This window comes from Microcaecilia unicolor, chromosome 2 (assembly GCF_901765095.1).
Source record: "Microcaecilia unicolor chromosome 2, aMicUni1.1, whole genome shotgun sequence".
Classification (NCBI taxonomy): Eukaryota; Metazoa; Chordata; class Amphibia; order Gymnophiona; family Siphonopidae; genus Microcaecilia; species Microcaecilia unicolor.
In genome coordinates this window covers 254,177,724-254,197,742 of record NC_044032.1, presented here as the reverse complement: position 1 = coordinate 254,197,742, position 20,019 = coordinate 254,177,724, and the positions used below count along the sequence as shown (strand labels likewise).

Sequence of the window (20,019 nt, the reverse complement as noted above, 5' to 3'; positions counted from 1 at the left end):
GGGTTTGAGTCGGGAGGTGCATATTACGCTGCAATTGAAGATGTTATCTTGGTTACCTGTGGCACAGCGTATTGAGTTTAAGATTTTGTTATTGGTATTCCAGGCACATCAGGGTGTTGCTCTGTTGGCTTTAGTGCAGTGTTTGCAGATTTACTGCCCTCCCAGAGTGTTGTGATCTCAAGGTTTGAGCTTGCTGGTTGTCCATTTCATCAAGTTCGTTTAGAGGAAATTCGAACTGGCCCTTCTTTGTCGAATTCTCTTCCTTTGGCATGTGCTAGCTCTCTTCTGTGTCTCAGTTTAAAATGCAGTTGAAAACCTGGTTGTTCTGTAAAGTGTTTGTTTGAGCCTAGGGGAGGGGTTTCAGGTGTTTCTGGGGCATTGACTGTTTTGTATGTTTTTTAAAAAAATATGTTTTTATCTGTTTTTTTTAAATGAGTGTTATGTTGTACCCGCCTAGATGGCTGCATAGGTCGGTTATAAATCTTTTAAATAAATAAATAAATAAATAAATAAAGAAATAAAGAAATAAATAAAAGCAGTTAGTGTAGCTGGGTTTAAAACCAGTTTGAACAAGTTCCTGTAAGAATAGTCCATAAGTCATTACTAAGGTGGTCTTGGGGAAATTCACTGTTTTTCCCTAGGATAAACTCATGGAACCTAACTACCACATTTTGGGATCTTTATCTCTCCACACCAGACATCACTGCGGAAACCCAGGCCAAAGTATTGGCCTGCTTATCCGACATTGCTGCCTGGATGTCCAACCGCCACCAGAAACTGAACATGGCCAAGACAGAGCGTATTGTCTTTCCACCCAAACCCACTTCTCCTCTCCATCCACTCTCTATCTCAGTCGATGGCATCCTCATCCTCCCCATCTCATCTGCACGCAACCTCGGAGTCATCTTCGACTCCTCCCTCTCCTTCTCTGCGCATATCCAGCAGATAGCCAAGACCTGTCGCTTCTTTCTCTATAACATCAGCAAAATTCGCCCTTTCCTCTCTGAGCACACCACCTGAACTCTCGTCCACTCTCTCATTACCTCTCGCCTTGACTACTGCAACCTACTCCTCGCAGGCCTCCCACTTAGCCATCTATCCCCCCTTCAATCCGTTCAGAACTCTGCCGCACGCCTTATCTTCTGCATGGACCGTTATGCTCATATCACCCCTCTCCTCAAGTCACTTCACTGGCTTCCGATCAGGTACCGCATACAGTTCAATCTTCTCCTACTAACCTACAAATGCACTCAATCTGCAGCCCCTCATTACCTCTCTACCCTTATCTCCCCTTACGCTCCTACCCGAAACCTCCGCTCACATGACAAATCCCTCCTCTCAGTACCCTTCTCCACCACCGCCAACTCCAGGCTCCGCCCTTTCTGCCTCGCCTCTCCCTATGCTTGGAATGAACTTCCTGAGCCCATACGCCAAGCCCCCTCCCTGCCCATCTTCAAATCCTTGCTCAAAGCCCACCTCTTCAATGTCGCCTTCGGCCTCTAACCATTTTACCTCTATTCAGGAAATTTAGACTGCCCCAATTTGATTGACGGCACATTTTGTAAGCTCCTTTAAGCAGGGACTGTCCTTCTTTGTTAAACTGTACTGCGCTGCGTAACCTTAGTAGCGCTTTAGAAGTGTTAAGTAGTAGTAGTAGTAGTTAGGCACTTGCGACCTGGATCATCTACTGTTGGGAATAGGATACTGGGCTTGATGAACCTTTGGTCTGACCCAATACCAGTATAGCAATTATTTTGTTCTTAAGCTTCCTTCAGGCGTGCAGCCCCACCACAGAACAGGAGCGGCACAGACAGCAGCAGTACAAGTTTCTTGCCAAGGCCTAAAGTCCTGGTACAGCATTATTGTGAACAGCATTTGTAGTTTATTCATAATCATGAGAAAAGAGTATAAACTGTTCACAAAATATCCTTATGGGATTTGGCTGCATACATACAAGTGTGGTTACTAGCTAGTATTTTCCATTGTCATAATGAATAATCCCCCTTCTCCTAAAAAAAAAATCCTTATCACCTTCCTGCCCTATATAGTGTGCAAAGACCACCATGAAAAATATGACAGGCTATTACCAGTCACCCTGGAACAGTTAGCTAGAAAAAAAAAATAGGAGGAAAAAGAAAAGAAACTAACTTTTGTACTTCACAGTATCTCCGAACAATGCCCCCCCCCCTCCCCTCACACACATTACTACACCACTAAAGAACAGGTACCGCACACTCACTCTGCCTCACACTGGCTAAGTGCAGCACACTAGCAGTTCTGGTGTTGGTCAGCCCTGTTTTCCTCCACTCCTGGTACTCTCATTTATTTTTGCTGCATATTCTCCATCCTGTACCTTTTCCCTAACAGCTCAGCAGCATGGCTCTGAGTGCCCGGGACTTCCTGACCTCCGTGCTGGAAGATCTCCTGGAAGCTGAGCTGAAGAGGTTCAGGCTCAAGCTGTGTGAGGTGCAGCAGATGGAGGGTGCCCCATGCAGCATCCCTCGGGGCCACCTGGAGAAGGCGGATGCCATGGACATCGCAGGCCTCATGCTGAGCTACTGTGGAGACGGCCCTGCCCTAGCTTTGGCTGCACAGGTACTCAATCTCATCAACAAGAAGGACCTAGCTGCCAATCTGGAGATACGTGCAAGAGGTAGGGTGAGCCAAGTGACTTCTAGAAATAATACATGGCCATTGCAAGAGTGCACTCACTTTAAACTGGAGGTTGTAATTATTCAAATACATTAACAGGTGTTAATAAAAAGGCCCCATCAAGATTAACGGGACAGATAGCCTGTTAGACTCTGAGGGCCCCTTTTTCTAAGCTGCATACGCGCCTAGGCACGCCATATTGGAGTTACTGCCAAGTTACTGCATGGCCCTTGCAGTAATTTCAATTTTGGCGCGCATCCGCTACGCGCATCTGAAAAATATTTTTTCTTTTCTGGCACGTGTAACGGATGTGCGCCAAGTGGCATTTGATGCATGTAGGTCATTACTGCCCAGATTCTTTACCGCTAAGTCTATGGCTGGCAGTAAGGTCTCAGACCCCAAATGAACACGTGGCAATTTTGATTTTGCCACACGTCCATTTTCAGCAAAAAAAAAGAGGCCTTTTTTACAGGCGCGCTAAAAGATGGATCAGCACGCGCCTAAAACCCGCACCTACATTACTGCATGCCATTTTTCAAAGCGCCTTTGTAAAAAGACTCCTGTTTCCCTATTTTGGTACTGGAATAATCCTTCTAGGCTCTGACCTCCCTCATCCTACACTATTTCTCTATTTCTCCTTTGACTGTACTATGTATATTGTAGTTCCTTTTCCAATTGTGACTCTCCATTTATTGACTTTGTGAACCGCTATGTTGATATGTTTCGTTAAAAAGAAACTTGAAACTACAAATTCATTGTGGGTATCCTGAAAACCTGACTAGTTGAGTGTGTTTGCCACCTTCTAACATCAGTAATAGAATTTTGTTAAAGGGAGGGAGCTAACAGCTTCGGAAGCATTTGTATGTTAAGTAAAGGGTCATGAATTTATTCATTTACCACCTTTATGAAGGAATTCACTCAAGGTGGTGTACAATAAGAATAAACCAAACATGAGCAGAAGAGACAATTACAGCACTAAAAATATTCAAATAACAATACTAAGTATGGCATAGTATACTACTTACAATGTCAACACAATACATAATAGAACATTTTAATTGACAGTGAAGGGTATAAGCAAAGATGGAACATATATGTAGGTAAGAGAGTAAGAGTACCTTTCGATGGTACAGCCAAAGAAGTTTACATGCATTAATATATGCAGCTACTTTCTCTGTCCCTAGCGGGCTCACAGTCTTAAGATATGTTGATTGCTTTGGTTGCCGGCTGCCAGTATTCACCAGCACTTAACTGGTTAGTGTGGCTGAGTATCACTGCTAACTGGCCATCCCCTAACCAAGCAGGTCAAGGGTGGGCTGGGGCGGAATTAGTCAGCTTAGCCGGTTACTGGTTATATTCAGTCTGCTAAACAGTGATGATCCTAGGTCGGCTGCCACCTGGGGCGGATCACCGATGCGCACCCCCCCCTCGGGTGACAACATCCACCCCCTGGCGCATCAACCTCCCCCCCCCGGGTGCATTCTTAGCTGCTGGGAGCAGCCGCGCGGCTCTCAGCTCCGCTGGCTCCCTGCTCCCTCTGCCTCGGAACAAGAAGTAACCTGTTCCGGGGCAGAGGGAGCAGGGAACCAGCAGAGCCGACAGGCGCGCAGCTGTTCTCTGCACCCCTCCAGCAGCGTGCACCCGGGGCAGACCGCCCCCACCGCCCCACCCTTGGTACGCCACTGCTGCTAAACTATGTAAGCGCATTAAGGGGCCCTTTTACTAAGCCATGGTAAAAAGTGGCCTGCACTAGTTTTGGTGCGTGAAATTGGCGCGCGTTGGCCCATGGTTTACAGTGGCGGGATAAAGGCCTTTTTCAAAATGGGGCACTCAATGGCTGTGCATTAATATTAAAATTAGCGTGCGGCTATTTACTGCCTGAGCCCTTGCCGTCACCTGTTTAGAAGGTGGTAAGGGCTCACGCGCTACTTGTGCAATAATCAGGCAATGTGGCCGTGCTGCCAATTACCACCAGAACGCCTCCCATGGTAGAAAATAGAAAATTATTTTCTACCACAGCAAAATGCATACGCCAACTTCGGAACGACTGCCCTCATGGTAGCATCAATTTGGTGCACACTACCCACATGGTAGCTGTATCGCAGCTTAGTAAAAGGGCCCCTAAGGACAACAAAACAGTTGTCTGAACTTTATGAGCCAAGCTAACCATGTCCCTATCCCACCATTGCCCCTGTGTGTCCCTGTCCCTATACTACCTCCATGGCCTGTATCTCTTCTCTGTGTCCCTGTCCCTTCCTCCTGCACAACTCACCCTGGGGCCATCATCTCTCCCTTGTTCCCTCCCCGTCCCATGGTCTGGCATCTCTCCCTCTCTCCATGGGTCCAGTGTCTCTCCCTTCTTTAGCCCCTCCCTGAGCCAGTCTCTCTCTCTCTTCCCCTCTTATGCTCTTATGTATCCCTTCCCTGGGTCCAGCATCTCTCCCCAGCTCTCCCCCTACCCCAGTCTGTTTTCTCTCTCTCCCACAAATGAGGGAAGACCCTGGATTGGGCCAGTAGCCGCCTGTCTGAATCACTGCAGCTGCCGAACATGTATCATGGCATGTTTTCAGGACCCAGGGGGTCGGGGGAGATGCTGGATAGACCCGGGAGGTGGGGAGAGACACTATCCAGCTCATAATCAAAAGTGATCGCCGGCCATTTCCCGACACAAATCGGGAGATGGCCGGCGATCTCGGAAAAGCGGCAAAATCGGTATAATTGAAAGCTGCTTTTTTAGACAGCATCGCCGCTTTCCCGTCGCCTCACTGGCGAAAGTTCAAAGGGGCGTGTCGGCGGTGAAGCGAAGGTGGGACATGGGCGAGTATGGGCATGGCTACCAGATAGCCGGCTTTCGCCGATAATGGAAAAAAAATACGGCGTTAAGCAGTATTTCGCCGGGCTTACTTGGTTCTTTTATTTTCACGACCAAGCCTCAAAAAGGTGCCCAAACTGACCACATGACCACCGGTAGGAAGCGGAGATGACTTCCCCGTACTCCCCCAGTGGTCACTAACCCCCTCCCACCCAAAAACCCCACTTTAAACACTTTTTTTCCAGCCTGTATGCCAGCCTCAAATGCCATACCCACCTCCATGACAGCAGAATGTGTTCTCCGACAGCCTTTTCCTGCTTGTGATGTGGCTCTCGGGTGAGTGTGACACCTTTTCTGTTATTTGCACTGCAGAGTCACATCAGCAATGCATTGTGGTGGGTATAGGTATTGGTAGTTGGTAGGCTCTACTCCCCTGGTGCTTTCCCCCTGCTTACTGGGTCAGAGTGTGCCCTGTTTTGTTTCCTGTTGTAGTCCATGCGGTAGTGGCCATTTTTGTAAGCCAGTTTTAGTTCCCTTTCCTGTGCTACTCATGTTAGAGAACATAGTTCTTACCTTGAATGGTGCTGAAAGAGGGCATTGTACACCATTGTGCCAGCTCTGACCTACTGCTTATCTTAGTACCAGGGGACTCTTTGCCAGTGGGGCACAACCTCTGATTTGCAGTTAACTGTGAGTAAACTAGTTTTGGTGCGTGGATCTTCCTCCACTCCCATCCCGCTCTCTGTTGGAGTTCCCCAGGGATCTGTCCTTGGACCCCTTCTCTTCTCTATCTACACCTCTTCCCTAGGCTCACTGATCTCATCTCATGGTTTCCAGTATCATCTTTATGCTGATGACACCCAGCTCTATCTCTCCACACCAGACATCACCGCACAGACCCAGGCCAAGGTATTGGCCTGCCTATCCGACATTGCTGCCTGGATGTCCAACCGCCATCTGAAGCTGAACATGTCCAAGACCGAGCTCCTCCTCTTTCCACCTAAACCCACTTCTCCTCTTCCTCCACTCTCTATCTCAGTTGATAACACCCTCATCCTCCCCGTCTCATCTGCCCGCAACCTCGGAGTCATCTTCGACTCCTCCCTCTCCTTCTCTGCGCATATCCAGCAGACTGCCAAAACCTGTCGCTTCTTCCTCTTCAACATCAACAAAATTCGCCCTTTCCTCACTGAGCACACCACCCGAACTCTCGTCCACGCTCTCATTATCTCTCGCCTCGACTACTGCAACTTACTCCTCACTGGCCTCCCACTCAGTCATCTATCCCCCCTTCAATCCGTTCAGAACTCTGCTGCACGTCTTATATTCTGTCAAAACCGTTATTCTCATATCACCCCTCTCCTCAGGTCACTTCACTGGCTTCCGATCTGATACCGCATACAATTCAAGCTTCTCCTCCTTACTTACAAATGCACTCAGTCTGCTGCTCCTCACTACCTCTCTACCCTCATCGCCCCCTATGTTCCTGCCCGTAACCTCCACTCACATGACAAATCCCTTCTCTCGGTACCCTTCTCCACCACTGCCAACTCCAGGCTCCGCTCATTTTGCCTTGCATCACCCTATGCCTGGAACAATCTTCCTGAATCCCTACGCCAAACCCCTCCCTACCCATCTTCAAATCCTTGCTTAAAGCTCACCTCTTCAATGCTGCTTTCGGAACCTAACCTTTCGAACATATAGGCTGCCCCAATCTGTCTGACCTATCAGATTGACTGTACATTTGTCTTTTAGATTGTAAGCTCCTTGAGCAGGGACTGTCCTTCCATGTTAAATTGTACAGCGCTGCGTAACCCTAGTAGCGCTTTAGAAATGTTAAGTAATAGTAGTAGTAAACGTGCTTATTCAAATAAAGGACTTTTTCAAAGAGATTAGTCTTCAGGTGTCAACTGGTGTGCCAAAGTTATACAGCAGCAATAAGTCCTAGAGACTGTATGCAGGTCCCTGGAGCAGTTTTAGTGGGTGCAGTACATTTGTGGGTAGCGGGTTTTGGGGGGGGGGGGTGTTGGGGGGCTCAGCTCCCAAAGTAAGGGAGCTATGCACGTGGGAGCTTTTCTGAAGTCCACCGCAGTGACCCCTAGGGAGCCCGGTTGGTGTCCTGCCATGTCAGGGGGGTCAGTGCACTAAAAATGCTGGCTCCTCCCACGGCCAAATGCCTTGGATTTGGCCGGGGTTTGAGATGGCCGACATAACTTTCCATTATCGCTAAAAAACGACACCGGCCATCTCAAACCCCGGCCAAATCCAAGGCATTTGGCTGGCCGGAACCGTATTATCAAAACAAAAGATGGCCGGCCATCTTTTTCGAAAATACGGGTCTGGCCAGCTGTTTGCGGCACTGGTAAAATACATCGCCAGCCATGTATTTCGCCGGCACCGTTCGATTATTCCCCTCCACATGAACCCAGGGAAGAGAATGAGGCAGTGGGATGGATCCGGGAGGAGGGATAGAGAAAAGCTGGACTAGAATGGGGGGGGGGGGAGGGAGATGCACCCCCCACATTTTCTGCACCAGGGGTGGAACACCCCCACTGCACTGTTCTTGGTAAGCCACTGACCCCAACCTATATATTACCTCACCCAGTGGCTGTAGACAAATATCTCATGAGAGTGATTGATTCCTGGGGAAACCCAGTCTTACTGGGCTCCCTGGAGGAGCAATCTCCTCATATCTCCACTCTCAAGCAAAAATGAAGAGATCCATTTTAAAACTTCTCCCCCTAATCCTACTTGTCCACATCTTAGTTTAAGCATCTCATGTAGTATGAAATTAAAGGCTACTAAAAGATCTAATACCAGCAACATGTCTGCCCCCCCTCCAGCCAACAATGTAAAATACCTTATAGAATCTTCAACAGTAACTGATACTGACTCGTGTCCTCTTCCAAAATCTGAATGGACTTAATCCAATCTTCCATAATCTTCTAAAAATTTGAGAACAAACAACTCTATCAAGCAACTTTACCAACCAAGGTTGATTCGCCATGGGTCTATAACTTGCACAATACTGAGGGCCCCGTTTACTAAGCCGTGCTAGAGGCGCATTAGTTCTTTTAGTGCGCGCTAACTGTGTAGGCGCCTACAATATTCCTATGGGCGCCTAAACAGTGTGCGCTAATTTTGTGCACGCAGTAAAAACGCTAGCGCACCTTAGTAAACAGGGGTCTGAGTCTCTAACTTCGCTTTTCAAAACTGGCTTGACAATTGACTTTTCCCAAGAGTCATGAGGCCATCCCCATCAAGATTTTTAATTATCAACAAAGTGTAATTATCAAGATCATATGCGGCAGACTTAAGCCTTCCAAAAAAAAAGATTGTACCTGTTACACTGAAACTGGAATAAACTCATCTATTCTCTCCTTTTCTCCTGAAAATATATACTGTATTTCTTCTTTTTAATCTCCCCTCTAGCCTGTACTACTATCCCCCTTTTCAGGTCTAATACCTTTTGCATGAAAAATTCTCACTGCTAGGCATATCTATCTCGTTTATATTCCTTTTCTCAATTCCCAAAAGCCTATGAACTATGTAAAACAATTTTTAGAGACATTAATTGATGCAGATGCTTTTGTTGAAAGAAAATCTTTTAAAAAATTTGTTATGTTTATGAATATTTACAATTAACAGCATATCACAGTTTCCTCATTGCCTCTTCTTTCCTCTTCCTCCACTTCCTCTCCAATTGCCTTTTAACCATCTTAAGCTCTCTAACACTGCAGATGACAGTTTCAATTCCCCTTTCCTCTTGGATTTTCTCCAAACTCATTTCCTGTAGAGGAACACTTCTAAAACACTGTTCAAAAGCTTCCTTACAGTTCACCTTATCTGCAAAATCTTTGTCCATCTTATTATTTTCTTTATGTTGTTTTAATAACAGACATCTTACTACTACTACTAATTTTTTCTATAGCGCTACTAGATGTACTCAGCGCTGTACACATTATGGGCCTCTTTTACTAAGGCACTCTAGTGTTTTTAGCGCATGCTAATATTTAAGGTGCGCTAAACGTTAGACATGTCCATATATTCCTATGGGCATCTCAAATGTTTAGCGTGCCCTAAATATTAGCACATGCTAAAAATGCTAGCGTGCCTCAGAAAAAGACCCTCTATATGCAGGTACTTTCTCTGTCCCTAGTGGGCTCTCAATCTAAGGGGACCTTTTACTAAGCTGCGGTAAAAAGTGGCCTGCGGTAGTCTGAATGCGTGAATTTGGCGCATGCTGGGCCCTTTTTTTTACCATGGCTGGGAAAAGGGGCTTTTTTTTTTAGTGGGGTGGTAAATGGCCGTGCACCAAAAATAAAAGTAAAACACAAAAAAAAAACAGAAACAAAAAGGCGGAAGACAACCCAAAACAGACCAAAAACAAGGGAGTTAGAGCGCTTCAGGTGCTGCTCTCCTCAGGCTCTCTAGCTAGAGAGCCTGGGGAGAGCAGCACCTGAAGACCCCTGAGGAAGGCCTGCTGGCCGAAACACGGACCGTGTAGGGTCCTATTAAACTTTTCTGCCGCTCTAACTCCCTTGTTTTTGGTCTGTTTTGGGTTGTCTTCCGCCTTTTTTTTGTGTTTTGTTTTGTCTTTACGGGAGATTTGGACTTCTCTTTTTGTATGCTCTCCAAAAATAAAAGTAGCATGTGGCTATTTACTGCCTGAGCCCTTACTGCCACCCATCGACCTAGCGATAAGGGCTCGCTCACTACTCGTACGGTAATTAGTCAGCGTGCGCCGATGTGGCCGCGCTGCCGACTACCGCCGGAATCCTCCCACAGTAGAAAATAGAAACATATTTTCTACCACGGGAAACAGCACGCGCCAAATTCAAAATTACCGCCAGGTGCTCACGCTAGCCCAGCGGTAGTGTCAATTTGGCACTTGCTACCCGTGCATTAACTCTACTGTGTCTTAGTAAAAGGGACCCTAAATTGTTGGACCTGGGGCAATCCTGTTGATCAAATAATGATCTGTTCACTTCATGGCAAGTCTATCTTAAAGCAAAAAAAAAAACAAAAAACAAAAGAGGCTGCTGCACTATAACAATATGAAAAAAAAGGGCGCCCTAAAAAGACGAAACAAATAGAGTTCTGTGTTTCTGAATTTAAAAAAATCCTTTATTCATGCATCAGACTTTCATATTCATACATCAAATGACTCGACATGTCTCACCATCAGGCTGCTTGAGGGGTTGATATAATGCATATCTATTCGGGAACATATAAAAACATAATACAATTACAACCATTAAATTAATCATAAAAACATAATTTTCATAAGAAACAGAGCCAGATAACTAATAGGAAAACATTTTCCCATTATAAAAGCCCTTAGCAATGAATACCCAGTGGATCGAACCTGGTCAAACTTCGCTCTCCTCACCGTCGAAACAGTTACCCAGGTGATTAATAGGTTCTCCAATACTCACTGTAAATTGGATACCTGTCCAGCTAACTGATAAAATCCACCCCCCACTGCTTCATAGCAGACCTTACATCCCACTTAAACTACATGCTTCAACAAGGTCTCTTCCCTATTAATCTGTTGTCATACAATTTACTAATTTTAGGCAAGCTTCTTTATGTCTTTCCCCTACTAAAATAATATTCTTGTCCAACTGCCTTCTTATATAAGATATTCTCTCTCCCATTAAATCTTTCCTTGCTGTCTCCCAGAACAGCACAGGTGCAACTAACAGCTACATAACTTTCCCATTTAAATAGCAAACATTCTGAGTCAGATTTTATACCCGTTGACATGCGCCACAGGTTGCTTCTCTCCAGCCTACCACATTGAAAGGCTGTAGAAACTGGGGCATGATCTGAAATAACCAAAGGACCAGTCAAATTGTTTGAGAAAATTCTCTCTGACGTTAAATATAATCCAGCCTGCTTTGCAAAAGTGAGCTCTCAAAAGTGAGTATACTCCATTTTGGCTGAATGCAGCAGTGTCCAGACATACAAAAGAAAAAAAGATTTTTGTACACCCTAATGAAGACTCAGCCTAACAGCTCTAGTTACTGATGACCAACCCTCTACCTCTTCTTTTGTTTTAGGACTAACAGTTCCAGTAAAACCTGTGAAGGAACCAGAGATCAGTAAGTGTTTGTCACCATGGTATTAGGGGAAACTGTCCTGATCAGTTCAAGGCTCTTTATCTGTGTGTTCAATCAGGTGGTGGAGTGTAGTAGGGTTTCTGAAGCCAGTCCTAGAGTACCTACTAGCCAGTCTGGTTTTCAGGATATCCACAATGAACATAAAATTTGTTTCATGCATATTCATTGTGAATATCCTGAAAACTAGACTGGCTAGGGTGGTACTCCAGGACTCGCTTGAGAAACACTGGTCCAGTAGACTACAAGTGGAACACCAATAACTCTGGAGGATGACAAGTCCTCTCTGTGGTACTACATAACTCCTGGGTCAGACTCCATGTCGGTCTGTTGGCTTCTACAGTATAGCATCTCCTCTCTGAATTCCTTCTTCTTCCTCTGGCTTTGAACTCATTCAGGCCCCGATGATCAAAGGTAAATGTGGCTAATAGCACCAGACTAGCACTCACATTTACCTTCTCACCTATGATCAGAGGGGTCTGGCACTGCAAACAGTGCCAGTACCAGGAAATAGCGCAGAGCTCATTTAAATTTGAGCTCTGTGGTATTCCTATGATCAGAGAACAGTGCTCCAAAATAGGGGCAGAATAGTGCCTTAACCCTATGCCAGCTCAGAGCTGGCATTAGGGTTAAGGTTCCCTCTATTCCCGCCTCCCACCTCCCCATCAGGGTCAGGCAGCCCGGGCTGCCATAATGTCCTGGGGGTCCATTGGAACCCCGGAACCCCCAATCGCTGAGGCTCTGGTGGTGTAGTGCCCCCCTGCCTCAAACAGCAACATGGGGCTGGAGGTCCAGTGGAACTCCAGTCCCCCCGAGCCCCCTCACACCCAAAAAGAAATCCCTGGTGGCCAGGGGGCTGCAAACCCACCCGCCACCATGGCTCCCTCCCCCTGTACCTCTGTTAAGAGCACTGGAAGAGGAGGGAGTGCTACTCTCTCCTCCATCATGGAGGAACAGGGGGGAGGGGCGCTTGACCACCAGGGTGGGTGGCGGGTTGGTTTGCAGCCCACTGGGTCACCAGGGATTTCTTTTTGGGTGTGGGGGGGTTAGGAGACCTGGAGATCTGGTGGATTTCCAGCCCCCCATGTCCTTGTGTCTGAGGGAGATCAGGGGGACACTCGGCAGTGGCGTTCCTAGCCTGGATGGCACCCGGGGCGGATCACTGATGCGCCTCCCCGGGTGCAGCGTGCCCCCCCCCTGCGAAATGACACCCCCCCGGGTGCACGCCGCTGGGGGGGGGGGTGCCGCGGTGCACCTGTCAGCTCCAAGTTCGCTAACTTCCGGGGCAGAGGGAGCTGCAGCGAACGAGCGAAGTTAGCGAACTCACAGCCGACAGGCACGCGCCGTGGCACCCCCCAGCGGCGTGCACCCGGGGCGGACTGCCCACACTGCCCCCCCCCTTGGTACAGAAGGGAGAAGCTGGACAGGACGTATTGGGACACAGAGGGAAAATGGATGGTGGACATGGAGAGAGAGGAAATGTGAAATGGACAGAAGACCCTGTAAAGACAATTAAAAACATAGAAAAGCAGAAAAGAGACAATAAAATTATCAAATAACAAAGGTAGAAAAAGTATTTTGTTCTGAATTTATTAATTGGAATATGTCAACTTTTGGAAATTTGCATCTCTGATATTTTGCATTTTAGTTTTTATTTCTCTAGTATTGCTATATATGCAAGTCTGACTTTTTGAGGTTTCCAGATCAGTTTTTTGTTTTCATATCTCCATTACTGATCTGTGGTCCCTTGTTTGATATTTGTTGAGTGTCTGTCTATGTTTTTTGTGTGTGACCAAGGTGCTATTCTGTTAGCTTGTGGTGTCTATGTAGATATCTTATTGCAGTCCTGTTTGTTTTGTGTTTTGTTTTTTTTACTAGATGGTGTATTGGAGTTTTAGAGCCCGGTGTAATATTTACAGTGCTGCCTTTTTATGCATAAAGTTGTTGTTCTTTGAGCCCTGGAAGTTAATGCTGTTATGGTATGGTATGGTTCTGAGTGTGTTTTTACACAAGTTTGTACATGGTGTATTGCGGTGGATTGTTTTTGTGTTAGCCTTACTAAGGTAGGAGCACCAAAACAGGAGAAGCCTCTACGACGAATCCACACAGCACAAGAGAAGTAAAGGCTGACCACAGACTAAACCAACTTGGGAGGTGGTGGTGAGAAAACCCCTTATTGATTATTCAAAGGACCCGACACGGTCCGTGTTTCGACGCACCAAGGCATCTGCCTCAGGGGTCACAACTGAAATTCACAGAGTACACACGCTAAATAGAATTGCTATCAAAAGTGCTCTGTGCAATTCAAATCAAGTTTTCTCTACATACAGACACGAAGGAAAAAGAAATCACACAGCATACTGGCAAGGAAATGCACTGGAGGGCGCCTCAAGCCATGCTTACTGCCTCCCGGGTGGCTCACCTGCAGGCAACTGTCGGATCGCACCTGCTTGCCCTCAGCTCCCTGACAGCCCTCCTTTCCATTCAGCAGAAGGTGGGGCACTGAGAGGGAAGGGAAGGCTAGAGACGAGCCTGTTGCTTTCATTGCTGTCGGTGCCGCTGCAACTTCAGGTAAAATAAAAGATTTAAACCCTGCAGGAACGAAAAGGGGGGATGTTGGGGGAGGAGGGCGGGCAGGTAGGGCTGGGGTTGGAACCGGAACTCAAGGACTGAAAAGGGGGGCAGGTGGGGCTGGGGCGAGTCACTGAACATGGATGGGAGGAGAGGGCAGGGAAGAGAGAAGAAATCGCTGGACATGGAGGGGAGGGCAGAGGAAAATTGCTGGACATGGATGGGAGGGGAAAGGGACAGGAGAAATTCCTGGACATCGATGGGAGGGCAGAGGAGAATCACGGGACATGAATGGAAGGGGAGGGCAGGGGAGAGAGGAGAAATCGCTGGACATGGATGGGATGGGAGGGGAGGGCAGAGGAGAATTGCTGGACATGGATGGGAGGGCAGGTCCCAGGGAGAGAGGAGAGTTGCTGGGATATGGATGGATGGAGGGGAGGTCAGGGGATTGGAGAGTTGTTGGAAATGGATGGAAGGAGGGGAGGGCAGGGGAGAGAGAGGAGAGTTGCTGGATATGGATGGAAGGAGGGGAGGGCAGGGGAGAGAGAGGAGAGTTGCTGGACATGGATGGAAGGAGGGGAGGGCAGGGGAGAGAGAGGAGAGTTGCTGGACATGGATGGATAGGAGGGAAGAAGAAATTCTGGACATGGATGGAGGGAAGGGAAGACAGGAAGGAGATGCACATGGAGGGGAGCGGAGAGGAGAAATGCTGTGCATCGATGGAGGGGAGGTAAGACAGAGGAGGAGATGCACATGGATGGAGGGGAGGAGAGGAGAAATTCTGGACATGAATGGAGGGGAGGGAAGACAGAGGAAGGAGATGCACATGGATGGAGGGGAGGGGAGAGAGGAGAAATGCTGGGCATGGATGGAGGAAGGAGATGCATATGGATGGAGGGGAGGGAAGAGAGAGGAAGCAGATGTATAGTGATGGAGATGAGGGAAAAGGAAGAGAAAGGAAAAAAACTGCACATGGATGGAGAAAATAGGCAGAAGCTGGATACATTTTATACGTCCTGCAGTCAAGTCTGCAGAGGATGCAGCTTTTATTTATGGATGTAAGGGAAGAAATGGAGAAGAAAGGAGGAAAGTAAAGAAATAAATGGAAAGGAAGCCCTGGAAATGAAGTTAAGAGAACAGATAGAGAGCAGCAGAATCACAAACTGGGACCAGCATGATCAGAAAAACAAAGTCACCAGACAACAAAGGTAGAAAAAATAATTTTATTTTCATTTTAGTGTTTGGAATATGTCCACTTTGAGAATTTACATCTGCTGTCTTATTTTGCAATGTATAGCAATGTGTTTCTTTCTGTTTTTCTGGTATTGTGCTGCATGCAGAGTCTAACTTCTTAGGATTTCAGGTTAATTTTTGAAGAATTAAGAGGGGCTTTCGCTGTTCTGCAAGTGTGACTGCAAGGCCAAGTGTCTGAATAGGGATCTGTTCGTTAGGCTCTGAGATTTTGATAACACATTGTTTTTCAGAGTTGGCAAGACTGTCTGTTCTCCTAATTCCTGGTCCGTATGCTAATTTGGTTTGTGTCATTTTGGGTATACTGGAGCTGTAACAGCTTACAAAAATTATTTTTAATGAAAACAAAAAAACATACACATTATTTTTCTTCTCCTATACTGGTGTAATATTTCCAGTGATGCTTGTTTATATGTGCCATGGCTGGTAAAAGGGGTGTGGCTACTGTGGGTGTGACTACTGTAGGGGTGGAGTCATAGTGATCTCACCCCTGGATGGGTAGGGGCACCGACTAATAGGCTGCAGGACGGCACCAGAAACCCTTGCACCGGCCCTGGTTTCCATAGGTGTGTATGTGGTTTAGTGTTGGTAAGTGCTTGAAATAAATGAGTTTAAAATATGTAACGGTATCCACGATAACAGAAATCCATTATTATGGGCACATGAAGGCATTGTTTGTCAGTAAGAGAGATTAAACAACCATGATGAAAGTAGTGGAAAAGGTACAGTATAAGTAAGTGATGTGAATTGAAAGATCATGGGGCTGAAGGGTATAGAGAGACAAGAAGGAAGTCATAGAAAAACCAATGTCAGTGTAAGAAAAGAAGAAGAGGAAAAAAATGAGAATGATAAATGATGAGCAAGAGAGCCTGGTGAAGAAGGTAGAAGACAGAGGAAACTAAAGTGGGATCAATCTTCAGTTCTCTTTACAATATTGTAACTGCATAATCAAGTTCTAGGAGGCCAAATATATTTCTGTGAACCTACTCTATTTTGCTGTGTGATAAAACGTGTTTGCTCAAACTGTCTCCTGCTCAGGTTGTTGCTGCAGCTGCAAAATAAGTTAATATCCTTGGATTGCATTGGTGTATATATGTTCATTTTTCTCTTGCAGTATTTAGCATTGACATTAGTCTCCCCTGATTTTGTGAACTATCAAGGAGATTAGCTGAAAAGTTTGTTTCCTTTTCTTTGGAAATGAATAAATAATTTTAAAAATGTGATGCCTAGATGAGGAGAATACATAATACGAAGTGATTTTTGTGGTTGAAATTGGAATGTGCGTCTCTTCTCTCGTATTTTGCACAGTACAGGAGGAAATGTATTTCTGTTTCTATTTGTCCAGCGTTCCACTGCATACAGATTATGCCTTCTTGGGATTTCCAGTTCAGTTTTTGTCTGCATATTTGTATTTCTAATTTGTGGTTACTTATTCTGTATTTGTTGAGGATCTATGTTCTGTGTGTGACTGAGATCTCCAGCCATGCGCATGCCTAACTGGAAGTACACACCATCAAAATATGGTTCATACATTTCTGCTGGTTGGTGTTCTGTAAGAGGTGATTTATGTGCATTCCTGCTGTGTAAAACTAGGCGATTCCTTATAGAATGTGTGCCAAATTGAGCACCCCCCAATCATCTTGAAAAGTCAGCTCCTACGGTCCACAGACACACCCAGCCAGAATATTGAACATGCATAGAAAGATCTGCATGCACTACCTCCACTGTTTGCAATTATGTCTCATGTATATTCATTGTGGATATCCAGAAAACCCAATTTGTGTCCAAAGGACTGGGTTAAGAACACTATACTAAGCTCTACTGCAGGGATCTATTCTTATAGGGTCTCCTATACATCATATGGGGGCAACATGTTTTTCCCTGTATGGGACTGAAGCATCTGGAGCATAATCATCATATAATGAGAGTTTTATAAGGAAAATGTTCTTGTAAAAGGGATGACTTCTGTAGCAAAGTAATACCTGTGAAATGTTATATTTATAAAGCAGTTTATTTACTTTCAGTCCTCAAGTAATACATATGATTCAGGTGTTCGGGATATCCCTAATGAATATGCATGATAGAAATTTGCATACAGTGGAGGTAGTCTGCATGTAGACATCATGCAGATTTATTAGTGATACCCTGAAAATGCAAAGAGCAAAATATTCTCTAGAATATGAGTTCTGCAAGTGAAGTGTTCTTTGTAAAAGACATTCTATTAGTAGAATTTTTGTTACAATCAAAGTTTTGTGGAGAGGATATTGTTATAAGACTTCTTTTAAATGAGGTTGCCCTATGAGCACTCAGAGTGTAGGTTGGAAATAATAATTGTGTCCTCATCCTTAGGTTGCCAGGTGCTGTATAAAGCAGCCATCAAGCAGAAATTTGAGAAACTGAAAGACTACAACTCCCTCCCAGGGGACTGGGTGTACCTACAAGAGCGATACATTGACCTGCTCATTATCAAGAAGCACTGTACTGCTGCAGAAAAAGAGGAAGCCTTGCTATGCTATGGTCAGACTCACCTAGAAATGCTGAACAAATTCCATGAGGGAGGCTCAGCCCGTGCTCAACTAGAGACATTTCTGGACACTGAAAGGGGGAGAGCCCCCCTGGTGGTCATCCTACAGGGGGCTGCTGGCATTGGGAAGACATACACTGTGCGTAAGATGATGCTGGACTGGGCTTCAGACCAACTCTACCAAGATAGATTTGATTATGTCTTCCATCTGAACCTCAAGGAACTGGGCTGTGAGAAGAGGCTCGTTAGCCTACGTGATCTGATGCTGGCCAACTGGCAGGGCCTCCAACCCTTCTTGGACCAAATTCTCACCCAGCCTCAAAGGCTTCTGTTCCTTCTGGATGGATATGATGAACTGAAGTCTCTTTTGTCAGAGGAGGAGGAAGAGGTCCAGGCAGTGTGCATGAGCTCACAGTATCCTGCTGTGGTCATTGTGAATCTCATTTTGAAGAGGCAGCTGGTCCCAGGCTCCTGCCTGCTTATCACTACCCGTCCCACTGCCCTAGACAGACTTGAGAGCTATATTCAAGCTGACTGCTATTTGGAAGTCCTTGGCTTCCTGGAGGAAGAGAGACAGGCCTTCTTCTATAGCTACTTCAGAGATGACCAACAGGCCTTAGAGGCCTATCAGGCCATCAAAGGCAATAACACCATTTCTACTATGTGCTTTGTGCCCCTAGTGTGCTGGATCGTCTGTACTGTCCTGAAGCAGCAGATGAAGAAGGATCGCAGACTTGACGATCTTCATACCACCACTCAAATCTTCCTATACTTTATCCAGATCTTGTTACGGTATCATCACTACTACTCCCTGAAGAACTCAACTCAGGCTTCTGCCAGGGTTCTCTTTCAAAAACTTGGTTCCTTGGCACTCCATGGCATTTTGAGTCAGAAGGTCATTTTTGAAAAGGAAGATCTAGAGGCCCACTTCTTGGAGGGAGTCGAGATTCCTACCATCTTCTTGAACACAATGCTCCGGCAAAACCTCCTGGTGGAGACACTCTACAGTTTTGGCCATGTGACACTGCAGGAATTCTTTTCTGCCATGTTTTTCTTTGTTACTAGTGAGAAGACCCAAAAGCTCAACCAACTACTGGAAGAGGGACTAAAGGCAGAGAGTGGCCACTTGCTCCTCACCATTCGGTTTCTATTTGGCTTGAGCAACCCCCGCTCCTACCGAATGCTGGAGCAGTTGGTCTTTTTCCAACAATCATCTGCTACTGCTTCCTCCACCATCTCTGAAGAGGAGCTTCTCAGCTGGATTCAGAAAGCAGCTTGTTCTCCAAGAATCAATGACCCCCACTTCCATTTGGAACTCCTGCACTGCCTCTACGAACTTCACCAGGACAGCTTTGTGAGGCGGGCTATGCTTTCATTGGACAATCTTTCATTCTTGATGTTCCCCTTGAAGAGAAGCGACTGTTTAGTGCTGGCCTATTGCATCCAATGTTGTGAAACTGTTCAGAACCTGAACCTCTATGGTTGCAGCCTTGGGGTAGAAGAGGTGAGGCACCTGCTGCCGGTGCTGAAAAAATGTCTTTTGCTACAGTAAGTCCTGCTTGTTCCTTTTCCAAGGGAATTGGGGTTCCCAAACAGTTCCAGGCTATCAGGGAAAGGGTGAACCAGTCCAGGCATTACTCCCTATTGGCTATATGGATTTTTAGTTCCAGATTCTCAAGGAAAGAATTACTAATTCAAAGATGCAATAGAGACAAACTTGGGACTGATACAACCTCTCCAGATGACATGGATTGAGTTGGTTAACCATATTTACTTACTGCAAAGAGTAGCCAGTTCTCTGGGTGAAACATACTTCATGTTGGTTCAAAGTGGCCCCTTCCTTAACTCTGTCCTGCAAAACACATTTCATGAGGTTTAGTATCCATCATTCTAGAATAGGGGTTCTCAACCCAGTCCTCGGGACACACCTAACCAGTCAGGTTTTCAGGATACCCACAATGAATATGAATGAGATAAATTTACATGCACTACCCCATTTTGTGCAAATCTTTCTCATGCATATTCATTGTGGGTATCCTGAAAACCTGACTGGCTAGGTGTGTCCTGAGGACTGGGTTGAGAACCCA

At 46.0% G+C, this 20,019-nt stretch overlaps 1 protein-coding gene across 2 annotated transcripts in view; it reads left to right on the top strand.

The window, feature by feature from the left end:
• The window catches only part of LOC115463444 (NACHT, LRR and PYD domains-containing protein 3-like), a 95,611-nt gene that overhangs the window by 12,094 nt on the left and 63,498 nt on the right, over positions 1-20,019 (top strand). The window contains exons 2-4 of one of the 2 annotated variants that reach the window (XM_030193939.1): positions 2,368-2,653; positions 11,530-11,571; positions 17,758-19,480. In XM_030193939.1, coding sequence (XP_030049799.1) covers positions 2,377-2,653; positions 11,530-11,571; positions 17,758-19,480 — 2,042 coding nt within the window. In that variant the 5' untranslated portion in view covers positions 2,368-2,376. Of the gene's footprint in view, positions 1-2,367; positions 2,654-11,529; positions 11,572-17,757; positions 19,481-20,019 lie in introns of those variants that run through there. The other variant, XM_030193940.1, reaches the window with a different exon arrangement.